The following is a 22,936-nucleotide window of genomic DNA, read 5'->3' on the forward strand; positions in this document are numbered from 1 at the left end:
ATCATTGAAAATGTACTTTTGCTGTATGCATATTATAGTTTAATGAACGAGTTGGCTACGCGATATGTGCATCGACTTATGCATAAGATCGCGTTGTATGTTCGATAGAGACATAAAGCTATGCCTTGACAGAGCAGGTAGAGCAGAAGGAGGTTATAACAGCCGATATCTTGCTCAAGCTGTTCAGAATTCTATTCTTATTATTTTTTCTCTTAGAACAAAGGTATCCTCAGACATGCTGTATCGAGTATCGTGTTCTATTCTAGTCTTGTTATGTTTTAATCACTTGTTTAGTGTTCTGAACACATCAATCAATGTTCTGATCACATGTTGAAGTTAACGACATAGAGTACAGTGTTCAATTCTGGTCTTGTTATGTTTCAATCACTTCTTTTGTAATCTGATCGTCTTAGAACGAAGGTATCCCTTAACATGTTCTGAACACATGTTGTATCGAGTACAGTTTTCGATTCTAGTCTTGTTATGTTTTCATCACTTATTTAGTGATCTGAGCACATCAAACAAGGTTCTGAATGCATATTGAAGTTAACGACATCGAGTACAGTGTTTGATTCTAGTCTTGTTATGTTTCAATAACTTCTTTTGTGATCTGCAATTCTAAAAGTGTACAATGATGTTATCGCTGCAACACGTGCACACTCTTGCCTTCGCGATGCATGTTCGATAGAGCTAGGCCTTGACATGGGAGGAGGAGGAGGTAGAGGAGGAGGAGGAGGAGGGGAGGGGGAGGAGGAGGAGGAGGAGGCCATAACAGCCGCCGCCATCTTGTGTAGTAGCCTCTAAGCGCTGTCTTGTGTAATTAGCGTTGGAAAAGGCATCTTATCGTAAACTAAGGATAGTCCCCTTCTTGATGGTAGATGAGAGGTTAGGTTCGCGAATGCACTACAGGTTTACTGTTTAATGATGATGGCTAACGGATTTTTTTAAATTGCCCACTACAACGTGCTTAAGGTAGTAGCCGTAAAGATAGCAGCACAATGCTCTGTTGATTAAAGATCGCCGCTGCCAGCTTGTCATGGCAGCCGCATGGCCAACTCGCCCGGTAATCTTCAAACTTTGAGAGATATCGTTGACATACAGAGGGAACAGAGGGGAACCAGTACAGAGCCCTGTGGAACACCACTCTTCAGAGTATGCCATGACGATGTATTCCATCCGTTAGAAATACACTATCGTCGGTCATGAAGATAAGAATGTATTCACGGTAAGGCACTGTTTGAAAAATGAAGATAATGTAATTTAGAAAGTCAAATGTCAAGTCTACAGTGTCAAATGCTGAAGTCTGAAGCCTGACTTTAGACGATCTAGTACAGGGATGGCGAAACTATGACACGCGTGTCACTAGGTGACACGCGAATACGATTTCGGTGGCACGCCACATGAACATAATATTTTTATGTAAGTCTTGTACTACGGACAATACATATCTTATAGTTTTTCACGTGTAAGAAATAAATATCGAAAATCGGATGTGCAATATGGCAACACTGCTACACTGATAGGTCCGAAAGTCAAGTGAGATAGTGTCGTTTTCTGGTGGTTTTGTATACGGACATCGCAAACATGTTTTCGGCGCCGAAAAGAACAGAAACTTATCAAAGGTGGTGACCGTACTTTTCAAGAACTCTGGACAAGGGAATTCGGACTGATAGAAAGAGGTGTTGCCTGTGTTCGGAAACAACTGTATCCCCCACATTTAATGTAAAGCTCAATTTCGAGACTGGTCATTCAAATGTTGGTTCCATTTCAAATGAAGAAAGAAGGGAGTTCGTTTCACAAAATATCGAACATTACACAAAACAAACTAGTTCTTTCGTATCATCTTTCCAGCCAAGGAATAATATCAGTGCGGCTGTTTCTATCTGTCTCACGGCATAGTACAGCATGCATGGGAAACCGATTTCTCAAGCTGAGTTGTTGAAGGAAACATTCTTATGGACGTCCAATACTTTATTTGAAAACTTCCCTAACAAACAACTAATCATTAACAGAATTAAAAGAATGTCAGCCAATTGAACTGTTGTCAAGGATAGAATAATAACATCGTCGCCATAAGACCTGTCTGTGTCGGTGCGACGTAAAGCAACTAGCAAAAAAAAAAGAATAATAACAAAATGAGTGAAGAAGTTCCAAGCAATTGAAAGCTAATTTGGATAACTCCCACATGTATGTTTTGATGAAAGCATGAATGTGATCTTACAAGTAAGGATAGCTGTGATGAAGATGAAATTAGTTTAATTGTTGAGCATACAAACTACGACAACATGGAAAGATAATGAAGCTAATGGAGGAAGTGAAGTCCATTAGCAATATTACTACTTTTGATTTTTATACCTAATAATTTTTTTTCTCACAATTTGCTTTACGTCGCACCAACACAGATAGGTATTACGGCGACGATGGGGATAGGAGAGGCATACGAGTGGGAAGGAAATCGCCATGGCCTTAATTGAGGTACAGCCCCACGGAACATGCAATCAAATGTATTTGCAAGATATATGTGTAATAAATAAATAAATAAATAAATAAATAAATAAATAAATAAATAAATAAATAACATATTATGAAACATAATGGGGAATTTAGAAAGGTAGTCGTGGGGTGGGGGTTTGTAGACATTCCTTAATGGAAAACAAGTGGCACAGTCAACAGTTGAGAATAATAAACCAGACTTAAAATGGCACACTAGTTGCAAAAGGTTCGCCATCCCTGATCTAGTAGATTATAGCTGTTCAAGTAATTGGTCATTTGTACTTTAACAATGTATTCAAGTGCTTTACATAAAGCAAATAGAATGCTAACTGGTCTATAGTCTGAAGCTGAGAGAAGATTATGTTTTCCCTGTTCCCAGATAGTCTCGTCTAGAATATATGAGTTAAAGATGTGAGTTATTACAGGAAGTATGATGTCAGTTATTAGGTTTATCATGTCAATTCCAATAATATCAGATCCTTTGGCTTTAGATTTTATGCGTCTTACTGCGTTTCTAACTTGATAATATCTTACGGGATTAAGGTAAAATTTGTCTCTGTCAGTACGCTGAGTGGAATAGTTTTTGTTTAACTCCTGCTCTTTAAGTACTGCAATTGGAGGTGAATGGAGTGCTGTAAGGTGATCGTTGAGTTCATCGAGAGGGATGATTACGTCAGAAGAAAAGAGTGGTTTGGTTAAACCAAATTCTTTTACAGATGTTAAACTATAAGCCTAACGTATTTTAGAGTTTCTGATATGTTGCATAATATTATGCAGCCGTCGAATAGTTCGGTCATCTACTGATTGAAATATGTCACTTTTTCGTCTATGTCCCTGTGTCTAAATATATCGTGCCATGGTAGTTTCTCAGCATCTTCGAGTAGCGTGTCTCTAGCATTACGTCGTATGTCTCCGTATGCAACTGACCTAGGTTTGAGCTTTGGGCACTTGAGACAATTAAATCATTGGCAGAGACACCTGGGACGGAAGTTTTTCCAGGACTATGGACTAGTCCGGCATTACTGAGGAAAATAAGATCTCGGATTGTGTACGAAGTGGCTGCTGGTTGCATTAGTTAACCAAGTTTCTGATACTAGAATTACTTGGGAATTTTTTGTGGCAAATAATTATTTCAATTCGTCCATGCGATTTTCGGCAAATAGTCTAACCTCGCAAAGGAGAAATAATTATCCACTACCAAGAATGTGTCCTCTTCATCGAGATACAATTGTTGGTAAAAAGTCTGTAGCTCCTTTAGAAATCCGTCACAATCGGTTGATTGATAAAGAGGTACAATTGTGGGTCAAGTGAGTTGATTCGTTCAAGAATCAGCCGACAGATGGATTGACTCACCCATATGACGCAGTCTAGCCATGTGGTAAGTATCTAGTTTACTTTCATACACACAGTGAAAAAGGTTTCTGATGGTATGTTTTTATGATGGTAGGAGTTCGGGTGCTGTAAGTAACTACAGTTCTGAAGAACGTTAGCGTAGGATAATCGGCATAGTGTGATAGAATACTGTAGGTGAAAACATGAAGAAAGAATGTACATTACTTCTGTAGACAATATTCTTGTAGCACATGAAATGAAAAAAGCACGGCTTGACATCTATATTTACAACTGTTTGTGCAACCGTGAAAACTTGTTAGAAAATCAGAAATCCAAGTCAGTATTGCAGAAACACTTGTTAGTACATCAATAACAATTATAATGATTTTCCATCCTAAGCTCTAGAAGTAACTAATGCCGATATGCAGAGCAGGCTTTGTACTGTTTCATCTCCACTCACTCCAAGAAAAATGCTAGGATATCTCTTCATTTCAATTCCCAGGACACCTTCCCGAATCCCAGGCATTGCAGTTGCTGAGAAACATTCACGTACAGAAATAGAAAGCTTAAACACAATCGAGGATATTCTTGATCTCTGGAAAGAATCAACTTTGTGCTTCATGTCAAGCCTGTTCTTCATTCTCAATGAAGAGCAGACATCTGCATCAAATTCATAATGACTTACTTCCTTTTTCCAGGCCTTCGCTTGGTTCAGTGACCTCCTGGTGGAACATGCAGAGATATTTTGGTCTCTCTTTGCTGTGGATATGGATCAAGTATTGGCCGAGCAGCCGCCGGACACATGGGATTCATTTCCTCTTTTCCAGATCATGAACGATTACCTAAGAACAGATGGTGAGCATCTTATCAACTTAAGGGAAAAGCTTTGAAAGTGCATGATTTAAAATGTAATACTAGCCAGATCCTTATGTACATTGGGTTATTCTTCAGTATTGACTTCTCAGTTGTGTAAGATTTAGCTGAACAAATGGCCTTCTTCTTCTCCTCCTGGCCGTTTTCCAATTACCGAGGGTCAGCCAGTTGACTTTTCCTGACGCCGACTCTCTCTGGGGGGATATCTTCGCTATTACGTGTTTCTCTGGTGTTTTGCAGTGTGATGTGTTGTGTGTATATCAAGATGTATTACTAAGACTAATACATAAACCAAGCCCCTGACTTAGAGGAATTAACCAGACCCAGGTAAAATTTCCGGCCCGGAAGCAAATCTAACCTGAGGCTCTCTGAACCGAAGGGGGTGGCGTTGACCATTCGGCCAAGTAGCCGGAAAACAAATTATAAGAATAAGAATAGGAACCTATTGCTTCAGCTACCGAACGCAGGCATTTTGATTTGACGTCGTCTAGGCTGCTTGCACATCATTTTCGATGTTCCATTTTATTCTACCAGATGGCAGAGAAACGGATCTCCTTGCACGATCTATCGCTGAGTTTTAATTAATAATATATGGTAAACACCAATAATGTGTCACCAGAAATCTTCTATATGTCGACATTTTACGACATGGAGTGTCGAATGGAATTATTCCCCCCTTCGAAAATCCGACTACTTCTGCCGAGTATGAACCCATGATCTTACGATCTGGAAACCAACACACTACCACTGATCGAATAGAGGAGAAGCGGGATTAAGGACGCCCCCTTTTCTTAAAGTCAGTGTGGGCATTTGATATTTAAATTAATAATCAATAGGCCGCCTCTGTGGTGTAGTGGTTAGTGTGATTAGCTGCCACCCTCCGAGGCCCGGCTTCGATTCCCGGCTCTCCCACGAAATTTGAAAAGTGATACGAGGGCTGGAACGGTGTCCACTCAGCCCCGGGAGGTCAACTGAGTAGAAGGGGATTCGATTCCCAACTCAGCCATTCTCGAAATGGTTTTCCATGGTTTCCCACTTCTCCTCTAGGCAAATGGCGGGATGCTAGCTAACTTAAGGCCACGGCCACTTCCTTCCCTCTTCCTTCTCTATCCCTTCCACTCTTCCCATCCCCCAAAAGGCCCCTTTTCAGCATAGCAGGTGAGGCCGCCTGGGTGAGGTACTGGTCCTCCAGCCCAATTTTACCTCCGACCCAATGTCTCACGTTCGAGGAGACTGCACTTGATAGAGGTGGGATCCGTCGCTGAGTCCGAGGGAAGAACCAACCCTGGTGGGTAAACGGATTAAGAAAGAAAGAAGAAAAATTAAGTAATTAACTACAAATACAATCCGCATGTCGTAAATGCTGAAAATTTCGATAAAAGTAAAAAAAAGTAATTTAAGAATTCGTGAAATTCACAAAGAAGTAAACAAATATACGTAACCCGTAGCACATACAGCCACCCAGTCAGATGTCTTCCAGATATCGGAGTGTCAAGTGTATAGTCCTTTATGCATAGCTGCAGTGCCGATGTAACTATTATGTGTCGTAAGCTCGTAATCACAAGATCGAAGTTCCGTCCGTCTATTTGAGAAGGGCTGCAAACTAGTCGAGCAGATTCCCCAGCATAGAATTGGTCCCCCCAATTGAACGACTAGCATAGCTGGACCAAGCTGCTGCAGTACAAGTTAATGTTCAAGTGACTAACCAGTCACCACGTAAGCCTGAATACTGAATGCTGAATGTACAGTCACTGAAAGAAAGAAAGAAAGAAAGAAAGAAAGAAAGAAAGAGAAAGAAAGAAAGAAAGAACGAGCACATGGTGTAGTTCTTCCCATGTACATTTTTCTCAGGAGCAATTTAACCTATAGATATAAATGTTGTTGTGGATATCTACAGAGTGTGTGACCACAGTATACGGGAGGTGAATTATTATACTTTGCCGGGCTGAGTGGCTCAGATGGTTAAGGTGCCTGCCTTCTGACCCCACCGTCCTCCAGGAAGACTAGGTCCCAGTTTCCTGACAATCTAATTCCTTTGCCCACTACACACAGTTACTTAGCATACTAAAAATTGTTAATGACCCAACCTTAATTTGAAAGGACACATGGTCGTCCAATTTTTCCTATGTGCATTTCTTTAATATTGTCTTGAAGAGTTGTTCGGGGTACGGTATAATGTATTTTCGGTGGCTTATCGAAATTAACTTGTACCATTCTTAACCTCTATTAGGGTATTTTGAAAGTAAACAGGGTTGTAGCTGCAATATGCGTGCCGCCCTACTTTGTTCTGTTCTTACTAGCTCTCCGCATCGCCGCTGTTACCCAGACAATGGACACCACTGAACATAACACCATCTCACTGTAACATCAATTCTTAAATGCAGGCTGCTACATATATTTCCTATAGACAAGAGTACTTACCTAATACTCATATAAGATAGATATAAAAAATAAAACTTTAAAGAATCGCTGTAGGTTGTACGCTACACACGAACATAACAGGCAAGATACTATCTAATATACCGTATCTACACTACAATTCTCAACTGAAACGTGATTATGTGATTATTACTGCTGATGGATTACTATTATTTTCTCTACTCCACAGGACGGAGAATAAAAGTGTTCTTAAATGCTGAAAAATACGAGGTGGTCTACAATAATTTCTCAAAAATACTTCCGTCAAAACTTTTTTTTGCTAGGGGCTTTACGTCGTACCGACACAGATATGTCTTATGGCGACGATGGGATAGGAAAAGCCTAGGAGTTGGAAGGAAGCGGTCGTGGCCTTAATTAAGGTACAGCCCCAGCATTTGCCTGGTGTGAAAATGAGAAACCACGGAAAACCATCTTCAGGGCTGCCGACAGTGGGAATTGAACCCACTATCTCCCGTACGCAAGCTGACAGCCGCGCCCCTAAACGCACGGCCAACTCGCCCGGTCCAACAATGTTTGACTCGAAAATTCTTTGAATATTTGGTTTATATCAAACGCATCCATCACAAAATGCGACTTTCTTGCCCTGGCGTTTACTGCGTTGTGTGACTTGCAGAAGACATACCTGTCAAACCAGCCGCGGTAGAACACGTTAGCCACCTGCGCCTATGGCCAGTGTCATCTATAACACGGTTTGTCATGTCTGGCTTACGGAAACAGTGCCTGCATGTGATTCTTAGTAAATCGTAAGAAATCAAAATGTAGTCCGCAATATCAAGATCTGCTCGTACCTGACCCATCCTATAAGAGTTACTGCTTTGGGCCATACTAAACACGTCACAAACTCAATATACCTGTCATTGAATAGTCTGTGTTCAGAATAACAGAGTTACGTGTGATTTGAAACTGCAGCACCATCAATTTCAGTCTTTCTGAAATCGAAATAATTCATTCAAGTTTGAAATATTTACGTCTGTCTTATGAACTGAAGCAAGGTCTTGAAACTCAAAAAGTGAGAAAGGAAAGTTGCATTTAGATCGACAAGTAGAAGGCACTGTTACTGCAATCCTACCAATGTCGTGCTTCATGTAGGCCTACGTCTCAGACTTAAAAATATAAGTAATATTCAAATATGTTTTCAAGAGGATAGTTGCGCTTGCAGATTTCAATGTTTAACAAAATCATTAAATAAAAGGTTGTTTTATATTATACTTACCTTTCCATCATCTCTTGCTTCTTTCCACTTTATTCTTTTCCCTAGTGGTTTAACGTTGCACTGACACATCGAAGGTTCTCGGCGATGCAAGGATAGGAAAAAGTTAGGATTGGGAGGGAAACTATGTTTTTTGCTAGTTGTTCTACGTCGCACCGACACAGATAGGTCTTATGGCGACGATGGGACAGGGAAGGGCTAGGAGTGAGAAGGAAGCGGCCATGGCCTTAATTAAGGTACATCCCCAGTATTTGCCTGGTGTGAAAATGGGAAACCACGGAAAACCATTTTCAGGGATGCCGACTGTGGGGTTCGAACCTACTATCTTCCGAATACTGGATACTGGCCGCACTTAAGCGACTGCAGCTATCGAGCTCGGTTGGGAGGGAAGCAGCCGTGGCCTTAATTAAGGTACAGCCCCAGCATTTGCCTGGTGTGAAATGGGAAACCACGGGAAAATACGTTCAGAGCTGTCAACGATGGGTTTCGGGCACATCATCTCCCGAACGCAAGCTCACAGATACGCCACTTATTTTTACTCTAATAATGTACACACTTATATGGCAAGCACGTGTACCACATTACACCCAAACTGGATCATTCTTCCTGGTTGCTTAAGTTTTTACTGTCATCGTGTTTATGTACGTAAAGAATCAGTCTTGATTTTCAAGTAATCAACTGCTATTTAGCAATACTGTAAAATATGGTTCTAAGTACTTTAGAAATGTATTAAGAAAAACGGTTATTATAGCTAGGGATAATACAATAAAAACTTATGAATCAGAGGTGGAAATTCAAGGTCACCGTTATACAAAGAAAATGTAGAACAACCAAGTTAGTACACTCATTGCCTTATATTATAGTCTATTATAATGTTAAGATTACTAGATTTTTTCACAATTTCCGGAAAGAGATACAAACATAAGTAAAATCTGCTTTTGTATTGTGTTGCATGTAAGTTTACCTTTCGGTTTTAGTGATGCATGCTTAGCAATTCTCATTCTCATTCCACTTACATACTCCTTATTTAATCACTTGTCAGGCTCCGTGGCTAAATGGTTAGCGTGCTGGCCTTTGGTCACAGGGGCTGCGGGTTCGATTACCGACAGGGTCGGGAATTTTAACCATAATTGGTTAATTGGCACGGGGACTGGGTGTATGTGTCGTCTTCATCATTTCATCCTCATCACGACGCGCAGGTCGCCTACAGGAGTCAAATAATAATACCTGCGACTGGCGAACCGAACTTTCCCTGGGACACTCCTGGCACTAAAAGCCATACTCCACTTCATTTTTTTATATTACCACTTTACAGACTGTATTTCAATGTGATCTACAACGACCATTCCCGTAGTTTGGCACAAGGAACAAAAGCAACAAATCCATGTATACCTCGACGGAGGAAACGAAACGCTCTCAATAACGTAACACCTGGTGAACACTTTTCTTTTTAGATACTTACAAACTCTATAAACTGTTCTAATAACGTTTATCAACATGAAAATGTACCAGGTATTCACAGATATTGCGAACTGCTGCAGACCAAATGGAAGTTACACACTCTGTTAAATAGTCGAACAGGTTAGTGGGAGTACTTAGGAAGATGGACTGGAACATTTAAAGGTATGGACATACCAGGTGATGGAATATCATGGGGTGAAAGACAGTTATTAATTACAAAGGTTTAATAAAGTCATAATGATTCAAAACAAAAATGAATGATAATTTAAAATTTTAACTATGCAGTGTAAGGGAAAGTTGAATAATTGATACAATGATGTTTGAATAAAAGAGTTAGCATAAAGAGAGGTGAAACAGCTCGATAGCAAGTACAGATTGTTTAAGTTCGTAATAACAAAGAAAGTCGTGAAAATTGATACAAATATTATTCACGAAGAAAAAAAAAACTTGAAAAAGAGGTGAAGTACCTCATTAGTAAGTTTTAACACTGTGAAATGGCAAAGAAATGCTCACTATAACTTAAGTTGATGTGAGCTAGGAAGCACGGTTAACTAGTCAGCAACATTAAGAGGGAAAACTAGTGATGCGGTAAGTCCAGCCAAGCAGGCTTAGATTAAACGTTAATTGTGAAAGTTAATGTAAACAGATTGTTTAAAAATATTGTCCACTTACGGTGAAGTTAAAGAAAATCTCTAAAAGTTCAAATGATTACTGCCTTTTTTAAAATACTTAACTTCTCAGAAGCTTAATAACACTAGTAAAAGTTGTTTAAATTTCGACATATAATTTTACGTGAAGTTGTAGAAGTCCAAGTTCGAGATTCAAAGACTGGGCCGCAGATGTAGTGTCCTTAAGCGATCAACTGGCTGGTGGTTAAGCAGCTGAACGTTGATCAGAAAGTCAACATGACTGAGGCTATACCATGACCTTAAACGAAGTTCACAATCAAGAGTTGGGTTGCGCTGGATGAAGTGAGATGCGAAGAGCTGGCGAGACAATTTTAAGTACTGTATGGCAGTAGGCGTGGCTATGGTAAACAAACTATATTTTCGTGAATTAGCCGCGAATTAATAACAATAATAATCTAACATAGAACTTATAGCTAACATTCTAATGACACAGCGGTAAGAAAATGTGTTAGTTTTAACACGGAAATATGAAAAAGTTAATAAAGGTGAGAATACCATCCTAAAAACGTCACAAGAAACTTCACAGCAATAAGATTCGAAATAATCGGACCTTCTATAAAGGAGTCACAATACGAAACAGGTGTCAGTATAATGTCGAACGGGTTGAAGTGGCCATCCGTGCATGGAACATAGAAATTTTAACGTGAAAAGATTAAATTTAACTGTAAAATACAACATGTTTAGAGAATTATTAAAGTTGTGACGTTAAATATCAGTGAAGATACCTAACGTATATTCGTACAGCCATTAAACTTAATTATTTTCACATAATTTCGCGATAAATGCGAACACGATCCGAAACCGACATTCGCTTATATTCAAGAAGCACATGGTACATAACTGTAAGCAGTAGACCAAAGAGATCACAACCAAAGAGCACATTGAAGGGACAGCATTAATTCTTCTAGAGATTATGAAAATGACGAGTTATAAAATATTATTGTTCATGTAAAATTATACTAATAATAAATACTGAATATCTGGAGATTTCTGGGGGCAAATGATGAAATCCGAGGACATTCTAGGGACAAAACGTGAAATCCGGTGACTGTCCTGGAAAACGGAGACGTCTGGTAACCTTATTGTGCTTTAGCTCTAAACTATATGATTCTTATTACTTTTCCTCTCCTCTCATTCAAATGGTAAATTCTCTGCAAATTTCAGACAACTTGAAGAATGGACGATTTCATCAGCATCTTCGAGATACCTTCGCGCCACTCGTTGTGAGATATGTAGACCTGATGGAGTCATCCATTGCGCAGTCCATTCACAAGGGATTTGAGAAGGAAAGGTGGGAAATAAAAGGGTAAGTTGGTTGTTTCGTAAATTGAACATTAGAAATTAGCTTTTATGGAAATGGCCTTAATGTCATCCCTCAAAATCGCTAGTATGTTACTGTTTACAATAAGACAGTTTATCCAACTGCTTCGCGTATGCAAGTTAAGTGGATTCACCTTCAGGTTTATAACATTTTCCATACTTGCTGTCCACTATTCAGCTAACAATTCAGTTTACTTTCTTCGAGTTGTAGTCTTTTAAATTCATAGACAGTACACGTCCCACTATATCAGTGTGCACCTCCATAGTGAAACGGTTATTATTTATTTAGCTTATGACACCACATGTATACAAATTAACATGTACATTTACACATGTCTACATAAACAGATATGTCACAAATTGACAGTCAGCAGAGCACTGGAGAGTCATAATATCAGATCTAATTTGTCCAGCCTATTCACTGCCTGTTCATAACCGTTCACGAAGTTCTCTGTAGATCCTGAAAACGACCTCTTCAAACAATCCGTAACAACATGTTGGACTGTCTGATTTGCATCACCAACATCACATGTTGGGGAGGTTACATGCCCCATTTATATTGGGTGAGTCAGCCGCGCCTCACGTTTTATGCTGTTAGGCATCCCACTGAATGTCACTGGGGTGATGGTCGACTTTCCTTTGCCATATACCAAGCTACAGTCTCCTTTAAAGCACTCACTGTGTCATCGCTGCACGACTTTTGCAAAAACATGTATGCGACAGCTATTTACACAATATATCAAACTGCCATACGGTTATGTAAAATGTACGTGCCAATTATAAGCTTTCGATTGGTTATGAAATTATCGCTAAAAGCGATGGCATACTGATAGAAAACGTGTCTGAGTTTGTGAAGCGAGACGTAGTTTTACACCAAGTAAGGCACCAATCACCGTGGTGTAGTGGACTAACCGCAGGCGTGTTAACGCATGTTTCGTTGGTAGGTAGGTTCGAATCCCATGAGTGAAAAATGTTTTTATTCACATTTTAAACTTTAAGGATCAAATAAGTGGCCATTAGTGATGCATTCGACCAATAGCATGCATGTTGAATGTGTAGTGACCTAACACTTGGTGTAGCCCAGTAGTCCTAGTCATTTCTTCGCTATGTATTCAGCAGATGAGTATGTTGACATGCTCCTCATCTACGGTGAAGCAAGACAGAAGGCACAGAAAGCGCAGCGCCTGTATAAGGAAAGATTTCCACACAGACAACAACCAAACGCAAATACGTTTAGGAGGGTGGAGCGACGTTTGGATATAACTTCGTCACTTTCCCGAACAGGTCCTGTTAGAGAGGCACCAGTTACGTCCGGTGAAACTGCTGAGATGGTTTTGGACAATTTCCGGGAGAATCCTCACACGAGTACCCGTGTAGTAGCACAACAGGTCAACATCAGCCAGTCGTCTGTTGTAATGATATTGCATTCCAGTTTGTTCCGTCCATATCACCTGCAACTACATCAAGAACTCCACGGACGAGATTTCGAAATTCGTGTTGATTTCTGTGCGTGGATACTGACGCAAGTGGCAAATGATCCATCTGTGTCGGTGCTACGTAAAGCAACTAGCAAAAAAAAGCAAATGATCCAGCGTTTGTATCTCACATTTTATTTTCGGACGAGGCACGATTTCATAATAATGGCTCTGTGAATCGGCATAATATGCACTACTGGAGTGTTGAAAATCCCCACTGGGTAAGGCAGGCAGCATTTCAGGCACAATGGGGAGTAAATGTCTGGTGTGGTATACTGGGTGATCACCTAATTGGACTATATTTCTTTGAGGATCATTTGACAGGAGCCCGGTACCTACAGTTTCTTCAAGACCAACTACCATTGCTGCTAGATTTCGTGCCCCTGGGTGAGCGTGTAACCATGTGGTATCAACATAACGGAGCTCCCACTCATATGTCAGCAGATGTTCGCAACGACCTGAATGTTACACATCCCGGTCGATGGATAGGAAGGGGAGGACTTGTCACCTGGCCTGCTAGATCGCCCGATTTGACGCCACTGGACTTCGTCTTATGAGGCTATTTGAAGCCGAAAAATCCTGAAAGCCTTCGAAACCTTATTACTGAAGCCTGTGAATCCGTAACACCTACAATGCTACAAAGAGCCCAATGACAGTTCAATGGCGTGCTGAAATGTGCATTACTCCAGAAGGCCATATATTTAAACACTTACTGCGCTAACAGGCTGTTGCTCAGTCACGCGAATTCAAATCCCCAACCATTCTATCCTCGTCCTGCCCCGCTTATAAAACATCCACGTAAGCAGCCCTGAAATCAAATGGCGTGTGGCTTTTAGTGCCGGGAGTGTCCGAGGACATATTTGGCTCGCCAGGTGCAGGTCTTTTGATTTTACTCACGTAGGCGACCTGCGCGTCGTGATGAAGGTGAAAAATGGCTTAGAACAGTGCCAAAATAAATAAATCGTGGGCTATTTAATTAATTAATTACGACGTGAGGGCATTCGAGTACATTGTGCTCTCTGGATGATTATCGAAGTACAAAATGCGAATAAAATTGATAGGCTCAAGCGGGATTCAAGCCCACCTACCAAACGCAGCTGTATTAACAACACCGCACTTAACCTATGACACCACGGTGACTCCAGCGAGTAGGTTTCCAGAAAGCCTACTAGATGGACTACTACTTCCGCTTCACAAATGCACACACGTTTTCTATCAGTATGCCAGCGGTTTTAGAGTTCATTTCATACCCTACTGAAAGCTCATAATTGGTACGTACTTTTTACATAACCGTATGACAGTTTGATGCATTGTGTGCATGCCTGTCGCACACGGTACATGTTTTTGCAAAGGTAATGGTGCAGTGAGTGATTAAGGCGATTGTTGCTTGGTCAAAAGTAAAGGAGTATAGACCACAACGCCACCAGTGTCGTTCGGTGGGAGGCCGAACAACATAAAACGTCAGGTGCGGCTGACTGACCCGGTATAGCAATGAGCCGCAATGTCCTTGACTTGTTCGGACTCTGTTAAGGGCAACCCAATTTCTCCGTGGTAGGTCAGATCCATTCGGAGGGTCCTGGGCATAAAACATACAACTCTTACTGCGCCAATCAAAAAGCCGCACTGAGATCTCTGGAGGTCAGTTCTTGTGCTGTTCGGTCTGTTGGTGATCTAGGTTTCACTTTCTGAAATCCTACAGCTATATTAGCGTGAATGACAGGACCCGATTCAATGATATTCTGCCATAAAACCACACCAGACAGTTCTTCTCAATCTTGTGCGTATTATGTAGCACAGCACAGGCAACCAGTGGACAGAGGTAGATTTAACAGTACTACTGACGATGTGCATAGTCTGGTTGAAGACTACATCAATTTTCTTAACATGAGGGCTGTTCAGCCAGACTGAAGAGCAATACTCTGCTGACGAATATACAAAATCCAAAGGTGATGTACATAGAGTGGATGCAGAAGCTCCTCCTGTTGAACCAGCAAGTTTGTGAAGTATATTGTTCCTTGTTCTTAAATTTTTTTCATAACAAGTTGCCTTATGTTGCACCGAAACAGATAGGTCCTATGGCGACTTTGGGACAGGAAAGGGCTAGGAGTGGGAAGGAAGCGTCCGTGGCCTTAATTAAGGTACTGCCCCAGCACCTGTCTGGTGTGAAAATGAGATAGCACGGAAAACCATCTTCAGGGCTGCCGACAGTGGGGTTCGAACCTACTATCTCCCGAATACTGGATACTGGCCGCACTTAAGCGACTGCACCTATCGAGATCGGTGTTCTTAATTTAGCAGCGCTGTTAGAAAGATGCTTGTTGAAAGACAACGTCCTGTCAATAGTTATTCCAAGGTGCCTGGAATTGGTGTTGTGGGGCAGAGAAATTTCATTGAGTGAAACATGAAGTTTAGTATATGCTTGCTATTTTCTAGGTGGAAAGAAACAGGTTTCCGTTTTACTGGCGCTTGTTGTTAAGCACCACTTCCTGAAGTACTGCGTTATAGTTGCACTATCTGTATTTTTAAGTTCGCCTCTATCATATTCTTACAATTGTTTTGAGTAACTTATGATAGACAGTCAGCACCAGCAAACTTCCGGGAGATGCTGTTAGGCATATTTGTAATTTTGTGGTTAAACAACAGCGGAGATAGCACTGATCCTTGAAGGAGACCATTGCTCAGAATGTTAACTTTGCTGTGCCTATAATGCATTACGAAGTGAAACGGGTAGCTCTATTAGCTACCGTCCTTGTAGGCCCGTATTCGATTCCCGGTCCTACTGGTCCCGTTGGACGGGGAAAGAAATTGTCATGGAGGCTTTCCAGGCAAAACAGACCAGAGAGCATCTACGGGAGTAAGCCGAAAAATTAAGAGAATTAAAGGATTTTATGAAAAAAGGAACTACCGGGCGAGCTGGCCGTGCGGTTAGGGGCGTGCAGCTGTGAGCTTATCCGGGAGATGGTGGGTTCGAATCCCACTGTCGGCATCCCTGAAGATGGTTTTGCCGTAGTTTCTCATTTTCACACCAGGCAAATGCTGTCCCTTAATTAAGGCCAGGGCCGCTTTCTTCCCTTTCGTAGGCCTTTCCTATCCCATCGTCGCCATAAGACCTATCTGTGTCAGTGCGACGTAAAGCAAATAGCAAAAAAAAATGAAAAAGGAACTCGAAAATGTAACAGAGATAGTGGTCTGAAAGAACAAGGGAACAGACAGTTTGAAAAACAAGGTGAAGAAAATGGAAGTGAAGATAAAGGAACTGAGATGGCAAGGGAGAAAACATCAGCTGTAAACTCGTAAGAAAAATATCTTTATATACGGGTTACCGGAGGACGCCAAATAAGATCTAGTAGCTAAAATACTAGGACTAATAAATGGAAATTTGAAGATCTGCTGCAGGGAAGCCGATATTAAAGTTATCCAGCGGTTGGGGTGGTAATTGATCAGCGTCCAGTGAGAGTGAGGCTTGTTTCAACCACAATGGCGAAGATGATCTTGGACCGCACGCGTCACTTGAAAGGCTGAAAAGTATGGATCAAACAGGAAATGGAGAGAGAAGTTTGTAGGAACTAAAAAACTCTCTGATTCCATATGGGGAAAGGTAGGCGTTCTGGACTCGTCACCTACGTAAGGGGAAATCAGTTAGTGATGGGTGATGGGAAGTGAAGTCGAACATGGTCATTCGATCAGTTAAAGGAGATGGACAACAACACCGAAAGGACAATGGCCGATGAAAAATGAAGACGTAGGGGACGGCTGAGCTCAGCGTGTAAATCAGTTCGAAGTGCGACGGACAAGAAAGTGAATAGACCTATCTGTGTCGGTGCAACGTAAAGCAAATTGTTCAAAACATATACCAGGTGGCTCCCGGACGCCGTACTTTCTACTAATAAATGTCCCGCATGCATAAGTGATGTGTGGGGTGTCTACCACCTAATTTTAACAGGGGAACGACTGCCAGCGGGCAGGTTACGTCAGAATATGAAGAGATAAGAAACAGTCACACTCGCATTATGTTACTCAGCGTTCCCGGTCGAATGCACCCCTTGCATTAGTAAACATCGTTTTCGACCGCATACTTCTAGGCTGGTGTATGGTACAGCCGCACTATATTTACTGTCTGCTTATCGACAATGGCTAGTGTGTTCAGCAGCGATGAATACACATACATTACTTTTAACTGGACTGCCAGGTCGGAATGCAACCGAAGCTCCAAACAGACATATGCCGTCTACACAAGTATTTCACCGAACAGTACCGTGTTTTGTTTCATACAAGCAACTCTTTTATCGCGTGGAATGTCTACACGTGTATAAATTAACACGTTATTAAATTTCCTTTTCTGCATCTTTGGCGTGTTACCAAACAGTTGCGGTGATTAGGGGGTGGGGCGAGAAGGGAACGTCGCCCCCGCCCCTCGCCACTTTGTGGAGTAAACATTACATATTCACTTTAGCCACCTGGAACTAGGATTTTTTTTTGCTAATTGCTTTACGTCGCACCGACACAGATAGGACTTATGGCGACGATGGGATAGGAAAGGCCTAGGAGTTGGAAGGAAGCGGCCGTAGCCTTAATTAAGGTACAGCACCAGCATTTGCGTGGTGTGAAAATGGGAAACCACGGAAAACCATCTTCAGGGCTGCCCACAGTGGGATTCGAATCCACGATCTCCCGGATGCAAGCTCACAGCCAATTAGTTTTAAAAGAAACGTTATCTGCACAAGCCTTTGTGTCTTATCTGCTAATTCTTTCCTTTATTTTCTTTAATTTTATTAACATAATGTTTGGCGGAAATAAGCACCAAATGCCGTTCGTCGCGGCTAACCGATTTGTATAGCGCTACGGCAAGTAGTGGAGACTTTGCATGTGCTGTGGGGAAGGGTAGTAGGGGTGTAATGTTTTCGCCAAGGTCGTGGACACTGAGTTATAATTCACCCGTATGACGCACGCATTCGTCAGTCTGGCAGCCTCTTCAGTGTCTGTTAGTTCCTTAGTGTGTATTAAAATACTAAATAACTTTTAATTCCATGATCATGCCGTACTTCTATTTAATTGTACCGGCTGAGCTAGCCATGGAGTTAGGGCCGCGCAGCTGCGAGCTCACACCCGGGTGATAGTGGTTTCGAATCCCACTGTCGGCAGCCCTGAAGACGGTTTTCCGTGGTTTCCCATTTTCACACCAGGCAAATGCTGGGGCTGTACCTTATTTAAGGCCATTACCGTTTCCTTTCCACGCGTAGCCCTTCCCTGTCTCATCGTCGCCATAAGTCCTATCTGTGTCGGTGCGACGTAAAGCAATTAGCAAAAAAAAATTCCTAGTTCCAGGTGGCTAAAGTGAATATGTAATGTTTACTCCACAAAGTGGCGAGGGGCGGGGGCGACGTTTCCTTCTCGCCCCACCCCCTAATCGCCGCAATTGTTTGGTAACACGCCAAAGATGCAGAAAAGGAAATTTAATAACGTGTTAATTTATACACGTGTAGACATTCCACGCGATAAAAGAGTTGCTTGTATGAAACAAACACGGTACTGTTCGGTGAAATACTTGTGTAGACGGCATATGTCTGTTTGGAGCTTCGGTTGCATTCCGACCTGGCAGTCCAGTTAAAAGTAATGTATGTGTATTCATCGCTGCTGAACGCACTAGCCATTGTCGATAAGCAGACAGTAAATATAGTGCGGCTGTACCATACACCAGCCTAGAAGTATGCGGTCGAAAACGATGTTTACTAATGCAAGGGGTGCATTCGACCGGGAACGCTGAGTAACATGCTGCGAGTGTGACTCTGTTTCTTATCTCTTCATATTCTGACGTAACCTGCCCGCTGGCAGTCGTTCCCCTGTTAAAATTAGGTGGTAGACACCCCACACATCACTTATGCATGCGGGACATGTATAAGTAGAAAGTACGGCGTCCGGGAGCCACCTGGTATATTAAAGAGTTGAGGGAGGCTTGCTTGTGTAGAGAGCTGGATTGCTCCGGGAAGTAAAATACAACTAGAAGGATTTACAGTCTATTATAAGGAAAAACAAAGAACAGTGTGAAGAGGTAGGTATCCGGGGGGTTATAATGGTTTTGGTGAGGTAGGAGGTGCTTAATAAAATAGAGCACACTGAATCGGAAATAGAGGAAATGATTTGGTTAAGAAATAAAATTTTATGAGAAGAGTGAGCGAGATTTATGCGTTGGTTTCGACTACGACCCTCCTGAAGCCTCTCCATTTGCGAGAAAAACCTTTCGATGAGTTAGTATTATAATACAGAGCCCAGAAAAGATAAAATTGCTCTCTAGTTATTTTACACCTGTACTATAAAATGTCTCTTGAGTTGAGCTAAGAATAACAAAAGATAAAAAATGCCATATTGATTATTTAGAAGAGAAAATATTCTGTGTACGGCTGCGTTATGTGCAGGTATGGCAAAGTAGTACTGCACCGCTCGTAACAATTCAACCCAATCAGCATCACTGGACATGTCGCTCATGGGCTGCAATAGTGACACAACTCAAAAAATCAAGTTCTGAGATAAATGAATACAAAGTTTCCCTTAGTAAAGAAATGCAGAAATCATACGACTAATCTATGGGATAGCGTTATTAAATGTCTCAATAGGAGTTCAGTTAATAAAAATGTTACCCAAAAATTGGTCCTTCATTTCCCTTGCCGAGACCATGACCTAGAAGTTTTGAGCTTTGTTACCATTGCTGCAATGTTTTTAATATAAATTATATGTTGGACAATCTTGGGAGTTTGCGGCTTATAAGAATGAAACAAATTTACGGACAGTGTTATAATCTACAATAACTCCGATTTCGTATTTTTTTTAGTTCAGCCATTATTGCAGCCCACGAGTGATTTATTGGTGCCTTTTCTCTGCAACACTGTTCCCTACTAAATTTGCACAATTCATATTGTTGAAAGTTCTTAAAGCACTTATTTCATCAAGAAAAAAGTACCGAGTCGACAATAATATTAACACAATTTAAAAATAACACACCATTTTTCATTGCTTGCCGGTCTGTCTCTTTTTAAACAGTTAACCAGTGAAATACAAATAAGGACTGAGCGTCGCCTTCAGTTTTGTAAACTTTAAAATGAGTTCAGCAAAGACTTGCTAGAGAGCATACATGATAGCAAATAAGTTATACTTAAATCTAAAAATAGAATGAAATACAAAGTTGAAGTAGCCAGAAGGTTAGATGTCTACTCTAGGTGTTCAACCCCTTTTCCCCCTTTTTTATCCCCCCTAATGAGATTTTCCTAAAACAAAGAATACGTGTTTCTTTATTTTTAAAGGAGATTCCAAATACCAATATTTACGTCTGTAAACTTTTAAGTTTTTGAGATATAGATATCCTCATTTTAAAAATTCAACCCACCCACCCTTTTTTACCCCCTTAGCGACGGAACATCAAAAAATCCTCCCTTAGTGAGCACCTACACGCTAACATAAATGTATCCCCAAAATTTCATTTCTTCATGTCCAGTAGTTTTGGCTCGGTGATGCTGAATCAGTCAGTCAGTCAGTCAGTCAGTCAGGACATGTTATATTATATATATAGATAAAATCATTTGATGGTAGACGAAAAAACCGGGGATCTAGCAAAACTGAACGGGGGTTGAGGAAGGGTCTCAAAAAAACAGGTAAAAACGGCCAGAATGGTAACCCTACCTAACGCCATGTCACATTACTTCGTTATAGACTAAAACATTCAAAACGAGCAAGTGGCCACGTGGGTTGCGTCACGTAGCTACCAGCTTGCATTCGGGAAATAGTGGGTTCGAACTTTCGGTTTTCCGTGTTTTCCCATTTTACACCAGGCAAATGCTAGGGCTGTACCTTAATTAAGGCCACTGTCGCTTCCTTCCCACTCATTGCCCTTTCCTACCACATCGTCACATCTGTGTGGGTGCGACGTGAATCAAATTATAAAAAAATATATCAAAAATGTAATGCCATGCAGCATCACTAGGCTGAAGTCCACCTCCCTAGTGTAACGTTTAGCGCTATTTGATGCCTTCCTCAGGGGCCCAGGTTCGAATTTCGGTACTGCCAGAAATTTAACATTGACGGGAGGGCTGGTACGTGGTTAAAATTGTACACGCAGCTCACTTCCATTGGGGATGTGACAAAGAAGAGCTGCACCACCTTGGGACAAGGACACGAATTTACATTTTTACTGAGCTGGAAAAGGTGATGGTGGCTGTTGTTGTTATTGTTGTTCGTCCGAGAATTTAATTTGGCCCGGTTGGCTCACATCCACGAGTGCAAACGCTCCCTAGTCGGACCTGAACTTCATGTTAAACTCTCACACCCGGAAATGTAAATGACAACAATCCACAGGCAAGGCAATAGTGTGTTATACTTTCAATACAGCATGTGTATGTTAAGTCTTCAGCCCTAAGGGTGGTTGGATCCTCAACACCTCTGCCACCAGCTATCTTAGATGGCCCAGGCATCACTGAAGAGGTGTACTAGGGAACTGAGGAGTGAAGTAGTTTCCCGTTGCTTTCCTCACCGAGCCAGAAGTTGCTATTACATATCAGTCTGCCAAGCCCACTGAAATGCACGCACCGATCGACCCTGTGAGCAACATTTTCACACCATTCATAGCAGGGACTGGCTGCAGAAGGAATGGCATTACTAGCATCGCTCATACCTCAGTCACTTTCATATTGTCAAAGCTAAGGATAAGACAGAGACAGATCAGTGAAAGTAACAAAATTGCTCTAGCCCATACCAGAAGACATAGTGCACTGTAAACACTAGGTCCTGCCAGCAAAGGCACTTAACAATATTAAATTCCCTCACTTGCACGTACATTTCTTCTCTACCATTGTCATCTTCCTGTTCCCCACTTGACCCTACTCAGTCTTATTTAAGCGACATCCTTCACGACACACAATTCCATAGAACAGTGGTTAAAAGCAGAGTTGGGAAGTAACTGAGTAAAAGTATTCAATTACTTGTAATGATTTAATTCCTAGTCATTTTTACTTGTTATTGTTACTTTTTTACAAAATGTAATGTTAACTTGTAATTTATTTCTTGAAATAAAATTGTAATCACTACATTCTAGTAACCGTTACATCCTAGTAATTGATATATGCATACGTCGCACGGAAGCAGAAACGAGATAACATTAATTATGAATATTATGGTGTAAAAAACATTTTTCATTTGTACTACAGTAGAACCAGTAACTTTACCAGTACTGGATGAGGTACTATCTTAGTTTTCTAGTACTTTCAAAGACATCATACTCTTCCCAACGATGTTCTAAATCAGGGCCTCAAACGCCCGAAATCTCACGCGTGCAGATCGAGGCGCAAGAGCTCCGTGCACTGTGCATCGGTGCCGCTCGCCATGGCTCGGATCAACGCTTCGTCTCTGGGCTACTCGGCTAAGCTCGGCTCTACTCGGCTATACTCGGCTCAACTCAGCCCGGATTTGGTGCGCTACGGCGCAAGTGGGGCAGAGGGAGACAGGCGGAGCGAGCGAGACAGGCGTGAGGAAAGAGAAAGTAAGCGCTATTGCTCCAAATCGAGGAGTGGGGGGTCTGCACTCTGGTCAACCAAGCCAAGTCGTCTTTTGCACCATGCACAGTGCATGCACCACGCGCATGCACCCTGAGAAGCCCTGTT

The 22,936-nt window shown here is 41.5% G+C and overlaps 1 protein-coding gene across 1 annotated transcript in view; it reads left to right on the plus strand.

The window, feature by feature from the left end:
* Cadps (calcium-dependent secretion activator 1) overlaps positions 1-22,936 on the plus strand; it is a 609,066-nt gene that overhangs the window by 442,891 nt on the left and 143,239 nt on the right. The window contains exons 25-26 of the mRNA XM_068226018.1: positions 4,524-4,680; positions 11,662-11,803. Coding sequence (XP_068082119.1) covers positions 4,524-4,680; positions 11,662-11,803 — 299 coding nt within the window. The remainder of the gene's footprint in view (positions 1-4,523; positions 4,681-11,661; positions 11,804-22,936) is intronic.

The sequence above is a fragment of the Anabrus simplex genome, chromosome 2 (assembly GCF_040414725.1).
Source record: "Anabrus simplex isolate iqAnaSimp1 chromosome 2, ASM4041472v1, whole genome shotgun sequence".
Taxonomy (NCBI): Eukaryota; Metazoa; Arthropoda; class Insecta; order Orthoptera; family Tettigoniidae; genus Anabrus; species Anabrus simplex.